Source organism: Olea europaea, unplaced genomic scaffold (genome assembly GCF_002742605.1).
Source record: "Olea europaea var. sylvestris unplaced genomic scaffold, O_europaea_v1 scaffold1735, whole genome shotgun sequence".
In the NCBI taxonomy this organism is placed as follows: Eukaryota; Viridiplantae; Streptophyta; class Magnoliopsida; order Lamiales; family Oleaceae; genus Olea; species Olea europaea.
The window spans coordinates 179,364-189,693 of record NW_019235059.1 but is presented as its reverse complement, the minus strand read 5'-3'; the positions used below and the strand labels follow the sequence as shown (position 1 = coordinate 189,693).

Below are 10,330 nucleotides of genomic sequence, written 5' to 3'. Positions count from 1 at the left end.
CTTTCTGCATGCACGGCTAATAAAAAGTTGCCGTTGTGCTCTGCTGTCTTCTTGTACATGTTTTTATAATTTTCTGATTTTCTGTGATTATTATTTGCAATCGAAACATTATGATAGTGTTGAACATGTGTCCAAGTGTAATTTTATTTATTGATTCATTCATCTGTTGGAGATCCTTAGAATTGTTATTTATGGATAACATGCCATATCGTTGGGTAATTTTTTATGGGTTGTGCTGTGTGTACACAATGGTGTACACCCCCCTCACATGAAGGGAGGCCCACATGTAATAAAATATTCGTGAACCCCTCTCACATTGAGGGGGGTGTAAAGCAGCTTTATCCATTTTTTATTTACGTAGTTTGGTAATTTTCCATCTTTTGTCAAGGTTGCCAAGCATAAGTAGGAGGAAGGATTTTGTGGTAGTAAGACTTGATTATTGAATTAGTATTGATTTTCTCCGTCAAATTCTCTCTTTTTCTTCCTTGTCTCTCCTTCCCCATCTTCTTCACTATAATCTAGTACTCTGTATTATGTGAAACGTCTTCATCATATCATGGGCACAGTGGAACTTGGGAACTGCATTTTTTTTTTCTCATTGTTTAGCAGTACTAAACAAGATCGTGGACGTTGATGCTGATTCTGAGATAGTTCAACTTGGGATTGGAACATTTCAATGTGCGTCCACTGAAAGAGCAATGAAACTTGTGGAAATTAGAAGAATTTTTAGCAACGCGTTTACTGAGAATAAAGAAGAATTCAAACTTGCCACTGACTTATCATAAGCTTCAGAATCATTTGTTATAGTGATGAAACTAGTGAGCCCCCTATCAAGTTCACGTATTCTACAAGAAGAAAAAGGATGGAGTACCAGATGGAGGGAAGGGAAAACAGAATGCTGTTAAAGAGGAAGGTTTTTCGGAATTCAGTTAGAAAAAGTTTGTAAATAAGAGTAGAAAGGATCATAGTAGACAGGGAATTTTCAGAGTAGCTGAGTCGGTGACGTGTGACCAATTCTCTTATATCTGTGACTTGTAGAAATTGAATTATTACTTGTACAAAATGACTTGTGAGTCGCTGACATTAATATGTAACATATATAGGGTCGTTTGAGCCCCATTATTTGTAGATTATAATGACATAAATAGTGTTTTTTTGAAAAATGAGTGGTTGAAAATTTTTTGATTTACGTGTAATATTATTTTATTGAAAATTGTGTAGTTAAAAGTAGGAGAGAGAAATTTAATTTAATGTAATGAGAAATAATGGGACTCAAAGGGGGCATAGCCTCTATTTGTTTTCCATTATTTGACTATTAAAATAAAAAATATGATCGTTATTCATTACATCTAGCTACCATATTTGAATTTCTATTTCTTGTGTGGAGCTCGTAACGTCTATATTTTTCATTCTTATTTTTACATTGATGTGAAACAAACGGGGCAATCATAATATGACATTTGACATGTGAATGATGATATGTGACTTGAATTGTGATCAATCCTATTTGATTTGTGATCGATGAAATTGATCTATGATATACAATATGACATGATCGATGGAGTGTAACCAGTGACCAACTTTGTTTGATTTAAAACCCTGTTTACATTTTTCTGTGACCTATGGAAAAGACCTGTGATATGGTATTGTGACTTATCATCACCAACTGTGGATTGTGATTTGTGACCTACGAACATGATCTGACCACAACCACCACCCCAATAAAAAACCCACAAGCCTCCATCGACACCACCACCACCACCATAATCACAAAAGCAACACAATCATCACTAACGCACAACACACCACCATCACACCACAAAAGCAGCATAGTACCACCATCGATCCGTCAATCATAGCACCACAGTATCACCACCGCAACGTCAACTAATATAGAACCATCGGCAACGACAAACTTCCGTCAACTTTCTCGAACCATTTCTTGGAAAAGATAGAGAATCGGAGACTACTCCTAGTTCAACACCTTCATCCCCTTCAACATCTCGTGTTATCATAGGATCAAGTGGGCTAATTTCTCAAACTCTACAAGTACTGAAAAACCTTAATTTGTCTGAAGCTGCGCAGCGGAGAACAAAGTTTGACCGGAGAGGATGGGAGCGTAGGCGATCCCTTCGTTGCTGTAGAGCTCACAGCAATGACGTGGCATCTAGGTCGTCACTCACAGCAATGATCCAAGCATCTAACAATGGTGGCATAGTACTGACCTTGTCTGCATGTCACTAGCACGGCTAGAGAGGATGCGAGCATAGGTAGCGTTGTCAACGAGCCGAGCCGGCTCGCGAGTCGAAATTTTAGGCTCGGGCTCAACTCGAGTAAAATGATCAAGCCTTTTTTCGGAACCGAGCCAAAGCTCGGCCAAAAAAATAGGCTCGACCCGAGCTTTCGACTCCGGCCTTTCAGAGTCGAGCCGGGCATGCTCGATGTTTTGCTGATTTTTTCTATAAACATGGCAGCAACTAGCTCCCTTTAATTTATTTATTTTTATTTTTTTATAAATATAGGCTTGCTCGAGCTTTGCCCGGCACCCCAAAATGAGGCTCGATCCGAACCTTGGCTCGATTCTTCCGAGCCTCGATCTGGGCGGGCTCAAGCTTTTTTCGAATCGAGCCACGAGCTGCTCTAACCGACGAGCCTGATTGTCATCCCTAAGCATAGGCAGTCCCTTTGCTGCTGCGTCGCTCACAGCAATGATGTGGCATCCAGGTCGTCGCTCACAGCAATGATCCAAGCATCTAACAATGGTGGCATAGTGCTGACCTTGTCTGCATGTCACTAGCATCGCCTCTGTTCGCGACAATTGGGATGGAAAGAATGTGAGATTGAGAGATGAGTGGAGTAATAATAATTTTGATTAAAAACCTAATATGTGCTCAAGTAAATTTTATAACTGCTTTTAGAATTGTCATTTTAAATACCTACCACTAAGAAAAACCTAGGCCCAGAAGGTTACAAAATTGGGTGCAAACCCAAATCAATGGGACAATAAAATCAGAGGGTTCCCTACAAAGATGTCGACGTTGACATTAGGGGAGAAATTCTCCGGTCCACACCGAGAATACACCACGAAGAGGATGTCAGACGCAAAGTGGCAACTATGACAAGAGAAAGGCCTCTATTTTTAGTAAAATGAGAAGTACACAGTGGGCCGTCAAAGCAAAAATTGGGAGTTAGGGGTTTTGTTAGTATGAGAAAGTGATGCGGCTAATGACAGAGAAATCGAGCTCCCTGTTGATGAACCCCCTATAGAGGTGGTGGAGAAGGTAGAGCTATCACTAAAATTGGTTGTAAGCTTGATGAATCCAAAAACAATGAAAATAAAAGTTACACTAAGGCGGACAAAAATAATGTGTACAATTGAGGAACAATACCTATCATATCCAAGCATCTTATAAACTAGCTTCAATAATAAATAGTCCAACAATATTGTATGAAAACAATGTAAGTTGTCTTGAACAACTCAAAAAAAGCTATATCAAAACGAACAAAATAAAGCATATTTTTTCATAGTTCTTTGATATACATGAGTTTCAGTGGATTGGTGACATCGACGTTAAATAAATACCCTCAAGTAGTAATGTGACTGACTTATTCGCATAAGCATTATCGACGTTTATATTTAAGAAATTAATACACGAGATAAGAATGCACTAACTCAAAATCTTTGATGTCAACATTAGGGAAGCAGTTACTCTTTTCCTTTATTGGTTTTTCTAGCTAAGTTCTAATGAGACATCAATTTTTAATGCTCCAAAAAAAAATTCTATTATTTTTTTTCTTTCTTTTGACCCCTATTTGATTTAGCTCCTCTTCGATAGAAATTCAAATCTAAGCCCCTGTTTATTTCCCATTTTTCCTCCATTTTTAGAAGTAAAAGAGCCGTTATTGGGCCCCACCTAGCATACCAAGTTTGACTTGCTTCTCATAATTTGTTTAGAGAGTCGAGCCCAACGGTTGAAAATATCATTCTCTTTTTTGGAAAAATACCCTTCAAACAAGCATTAAATTTTAATTCAAGTCAAAATCAACAATTAATTCTAACCACATATTTTTTTAGATTTGCAACTTTTGAATCACACAATTCATTAGCATATATCAAAATTTATTAAAAAACAAATTTTAATATGCACCAAACGCGGGCTTAAATAAAAATAAAATTTTTAAATTTTAATAAAAATTAATAGAATGTTTGATTAAAAATTTAGAAACCGTGAAAGGTTAATTAATATTAATTATTGATTTTAACTTAAATTTTAAGCAATTTTGTAGTTAAACCAAACAAGAGCTTGATTTTTTGTCCCACATTAAAATTTTTATCAAACAAATAGATATGTTTTAAATAATCATTCAATGAAGGCTATAAATTAAATATTAATTATTGAATTATCATTTTATCCCTACATCCCTCATTTTTATTACCATTGTACCCTGCAACCCTAATTTTAACTATAAATATGAGAATTTTATTCTCAATTAAATATAGAAAAGTCTATTAAGAGCCTGTTTGGAAATGATTTTTTATCTCAAAAAATTGATTTTTTAACCGTTATTTCACTATTTCAACTGTCATATTTGACTTCTTCTCTCACAAGTGAACCCCACTTTTCTCCTAATGAAAAAAAAAAATCAATTCTCAAAATCACTCCCAGACAGATTCTAAACCTCTCTATTTTCTACTATTTTATCTGTAGTTTATAGCACAGGATTTTCCCCCCTATTGTCACCTTGTCAATATACTCCCCCTACACACACCCAGACATGCCACCATTGTCAATATACTCCCTCCCCACGCAAACTACAGTCACCTTCACTTTCAAACAAGAAGGTCTACTTGACACCAATTAGTTTGATAGAGCATGACTCGACTGCTGAATAGCCAAAAAACGAGGAGAACATGAAACCCTACTGGACACCAAGTAGTTTGATAGAACACGACATGGCTGTCCTCTGCAAAATGGTCCAAAATAGTAGAACATGAAACCGTAAACTCCCAGTCAAGTTAGATCATAAACTCGAGAAATGAATCTATATCATATCTTCTTTTATACTAATGCAATGCAGAAACCAAATTGAGTGAATTTAAGCATTGTGATTTCATGAACATAAAGGACAATTAAGAAGGGATTTATTATTCTAGCTTCACAACTGTAAACTTTTACATTCAAAGATGATATGAAGAATAAACACTGAGCAAATTACAAGACAACGAAATAGGTAGAATATACAACTACAAACTGAAAAGAAAAGACCATCAGCAGTTTCCATTTGCCCTCCTGCATGAAATTTATTGCATAAATATATGTGGAAAATAACATAATAGCAATTACAGGATCATATCTTACCTCGGCAATTACGCAGTAGATACCGGTATGACCAGGCCTTTCTCATGCATATTCCATTCCAGTGGCTTTGCCAGCAAATCCTCCAGTTCCATTACTATATCCTGTTGTTGCCTTTCTGTTGCTTCTTCTTCTGCTTGCTCTGCATCGTAAATCTTGTCATCTTCCATGAGTTTCTCCCACAAGACAAAATTTTCAGATGAAAAATATGAACTATTTGATTCATCAGAAGAGAACATTGTTTGTATTTCTGTTTGAATTGTAGTAAGCTCTTCTTGACCTTGAAGCCTCTTATAATCAGCATTCATATCAGCAACCTCTTCAATATCAATGGTTCTCATCACTTCCTGTAAACCACCATTACCTAAATTGGGAGCATCCATTCGTCGTTTCTTCAAGATTTGACCACTGGCTAGTGCCCTTTTCTTTTTCTTTTTCTCGATGAAGTTCTGCAAAATCCCAGGATTTTTTAGCGCTTTCATCGTGAAAACAACAGTGTGTTTTTGCTTCATTTCAGTGTCCTGCAAACGATCCTTAATGGCTGCTAAATAATGCTCCATATTCCCTTGCTGCTGCCTTAGTTTCGAAATTTCAGCTTTCAGTACATTCTGATCAGTCCTTAGTTTTTCAATCTCAGCCTCCGCACCGTTCTTGGTGACACTTAACCAAGATTGTGCTGCCCCGTGCTGTGGCATGATTTGAGGATTTTTCTGTCTCCTTGTGATATGGTTCAACAAATGTTTCTTCCCTTGCTGAAAACCTTCATTTGCAAATTCCCATCGGTCTGAATGAATCTTCCTGAATCTCTGAAACAATTGCATAACAAAGTCCCATCAATTCGCACATCCATTAACATTATTGTTCTTTGGATGCCTCAAACTGGGATTTAGGAAAATATAACTGAGACAATGAACAAATTAGAATTTGGCACTTGCCTCACGAATGTTTCGGTAACTAGAAACAGAAAACTAAAGGGATTATAACATACTCTTATTACAAATCTAACTGTGGACCTATGCAGAGCACGACAGGAATGTTTGTTCTTTCTTTTATAATTGCCCTAAATACCATTTTGAGTTTAACACAACAATAATAACCCAGCTAAATTTATTTCGAAATAACAAGAAAAACAATAAGGGCAAAAGACAGTAATTTGTGTACAACCCCAAAATGCAAAAGGGTAAAACAGCACAAATATACTATTTCTCACACTCAGAACAACACAAAATCCATTTGTTTCATCTCAAACAGTAAATCAGCATATTGAATTTTCTTTTGATTATATCAGAAAAAAATAAATTTTATAGCTACACTTTATATATCAAGAATTTATCAACGACATATAGACTTTATAATAGAAATGCACAAACACAAAATGACATATTTCTGTTTTTCCGCTAGAAACAAGAAACAAAGAGCCTATTTTTATGATTCAAAAATTAATAACTGATGCAAAATAATTAAATTTGATTCATTAAAACTAATCACCACATCAAAAGATCTTAACCATGAAAACTTTGGCCTTGAAATTTTTTTCGATTATCCCCAAAAATGACTTTCTACAAAAGAACATTTCGTTGTTAAAAGCAAAGTTTCTTGTAGTAAAGCAATTCCATTTTCCCCATCAAAACAATCCAAAAGTGCAGAAATCAAAAGAAACAGAAATCACTCCTACTCCTAAACACCCCAACCCCACCCCACCTCCACACATATTTACAAGAATGCTTACATAGGTGTTAAGCTGACGAACAAAGCTTGAGAAATTGTTGTGCTTGAAGTTTTTAGGGAGCAAATCTGTCGAAAATTTGTGGGGATCCCACACAATGAAGCTGTTTCTCATAGAACCCCATGAAATGATGTCCTCTGTTGCAGGATCATCCACCATCTCAAATGTTTTCTTCAAAAATGGCGATGGCCCAATTTCTCTAAGCCCTTCCATTGGTTTTGGCACCACAGTGCATGCACCACCGCCGCCGCCGCACACAATATTCTCTTCTTCATCATCATCAAGTACTATCAAAGGCTCTTCTTTCACAGTTGTGATCAAGACTTCATATTGGCCACTATTTTGTTCCATATTTCTTTCTAATTCTTGCTCCATTTAGTGGATTTTGAGCTGAAAGTATAAATCTTTATCTTTATTAGTCTATTCGGTGAGAAAAGGCTCCGTAAAGAAGAGTTTTTGGCGGAAAATGGTGTCTGTATTTGCGTATATAGTACACATGGCTCATCATAGGGTCGTGTAGGTGGTGTCGTGGTGAGACGGAGAGGAGGAGAGAGAAAACGGTGTAGAATCAAAATAGAAAAAGGGTAAAGATCACAATTATATACTGTGTTTGACTCCCATTTCTTCAAAAATTCACTTTTAAGTGTGCATTCTTTTGTAAAATAATTTTTTTCATGAATTGAAATTTTTTTTCTTACCTTATAACTACATATTTTTCAAAAAAAAAAAAAAAAAAGCTCTTCTCTAATACATTTTCTTACAATAATAGGGCTAACGATTAAGGTCATATTCTATCTTTTCTACAATGCCCATAGACGAAGTGAAACTTCGAGAGGATTCTAGAAGAATCAACTTCTAGGAAAAAAAGATGCAAAGAACAACTTGTAAGGTAGGTAGATCATTCGGGTGGGTGGAGGTACTCCTAAGACATGGCTTAAGCATAGACATTGATGCAGGAGCAAGCAGCATCCGAGTGAAATATCAGAGTGGCCAATTGTTAGTCACCTCCACTATCGAGTAAGGTTTGGTTGGGACCAAGCCGTGGAGGAGTGGGCAAAAATCCCACCAAACAATTCCTTCATTTGTCAATTGAACGACTAAACTTTCATTTAATTTCAATTGAATGTTAAACTTTGATATAATTTCAAATTTCACCACTTCACATGTCGTCTCACAAATTGATAAGAATTATTTAATTAACAATCATATCACAACGATTTTTTTATGAAATTGATTCCTGACATGTTAATATTTCACCATGCTACATCATAAATATGTTATAATAGAAAAACACATCTTTCAATATTTAAATCTAACGACATTTACATAACTCTTATTTTATCATTTGGTGATGAAATATGATGGGAAAATGAAATTCGAAGTTAAACTAAAATTCGATGCTTTTAATTGAGATATATTGAAGTTCAATAGCTCAATTAAATCCCATTTTCTAAATTAATGAAATCCATTTAATTGGTTGTCATACCACAACGTATTTATCATGTAATTATTGAATGACATGTAAACTTACAAATAAATCACAACGTAAAAGTTTTTTAATAAAAAAGAAACTATATCTTTTAATCTAATAATCTAAAGATATTGTCATAACCTCATTTTACCATTTCCATTTCAAGGGTACCACATAGAATTTATGTAAAAGATAAATTGAGGTGGGACTTTCAACAAAGCATGTTTGGAAAATGTTTTGAAATGATTTAAGCTCCCGTTTGTTTCTCATTCTTTTTTCATTAAAATGAAAAATATGATCGTCATCCATCACATCAAACTATCAAATTTGAATTTCTATCTCTTGTGTGGGGCCCATAATAACTATATTTTTCATTCTCATTTTTGCAAAAATGAGAAACAAACGCCCCCTTAAATTTTAAATAGATTTATATGGATATTAGATAAATAGTTAATACTTATGAATTTCATTAAATGTGTTGATATAAATAGTTTGACCGATTATAAACCTTAGGTAAACAGCTAAGTATATTCTATTAGTTTAGGCGACAAAATTATGTGTTAGAGCAATGAAGTTTGAAACTAAAATTTGTTGGTACCAAAAGTAAAGTAGTTGATTCAATCGCGTGGGCTGAGAAAAAGGTCTGATGTCATTATGTTAATAAAAAATGGTTAGGCGGTATGTTAACAAATTGATCCATAATAGAACGAAACGTTGTAAGTGCAAGGACTTGAGAATGAAAAACGAAGGAAGAATAAACAAATTAATTTTAGAGAACCAATTGAGATTTTGTCAAAAGTTCAATAAACAATGAGAAGAAAGGGATGGATGTGTGGTCTAAAAATAGGCCAAACGTGGAAAGTGAGTCAGGGAACTGCTACAGTATGTTTTGCCATTTGTAGCATCATGATGCTTCCAAGTATGAGTTCCACAACTTTCTAGAAACTTCTCTATGACCCACATATTTATTGGAATTGCAAAAGGGACCCCTATAAAGTTGTAAAATATTTGTAGTATTTTTCATTATAGGTGGCGTATTCAATTGGAACTTTTGAAAGTTTTGATGGACTTTTTTAAGTGATGACTTATGTAAATTTCGTAAATTTTCTTATAGACTTGTATGGAATTAGTGGAAATATTTTGTAGAGTTCTATGAACTTATATTTTAAAACTTTTATAGACTTTTCTGAAATTCAAAAGATTTTCAAAATGATCTAGTACAATAATGTGAAATTCTTATATACGAATAAAAAGTTAATACTTGAATTAAGTAAATAATAAATACAAACACACATACATATTTAATATTCAATATTATATATATTTAAAAATAAATAAAAATCAATGTATTTAGCTTTAATTCTAAAATTGCGATATAAAATTTTATAATTTAATAAAAAAATAGATATTTTTTTGTAAAAAAAATTTCAAAATGAATGAAATTTTTTTTACAAGAATCCGTTTTAATTTTTTTTCACTGAAAATAGATATAAACAATAAGAGAAAGAGAAAAATAAATGGAAACAAATATAATCGATACAAAAATTAATTTTAGTCATAACTCTAATGTTCTTAGAAAGAAAAAGGAAAGAGAAATATTGGAAAAAAATACATATTATCATCATCATTATTATTATTTGTCAAAGTCTCCAAAAATCTTGTAGTTAGCAAGAAACAAATTTTTAAATTCTATATGAGTACTTTTTGTTTAAAATTTAGTACCCAGAGACTTTTATAAAAGTATCTAGAATTCATTAAAATTTGAATATCCCAAAA

The 10,330-nt window shown here is 34.0% G+C and overlaps 1 protein-coding gene across 1 annotated transcript; it reads right to left on the bottom strand.

The window, feature by feature from the left end:
• Positions 1–5,125: 5,125 nt before the first annotated feature.
• LOC111377859 (heat stress transcription factor A-2-like) lies at positions 5,126–7,640 on the bottom strand. The gene is made up of 3 exons (XM_023000995.1): positions 7,087–7,640; positions 5,361–6,163; positions 5,126–5,291 (listed from the first exon to the last, which is right to left on the bottom strand). Exons 1-2 carry the CDS (start codon positions 7,456–7,458, stop codon positions 5,369–5,371), a joined length of 1,167 nt encoding a protein of 388 aa, XP_022856763.1. The 5' UTR covers positions 7,459–7,640; the 3' UTR covers positions 5,126–5,291; positions 5,361–5,368.
• Between the last annotated feature and the right edge of the window lie 2,690 nt (positions 7,641–10,330).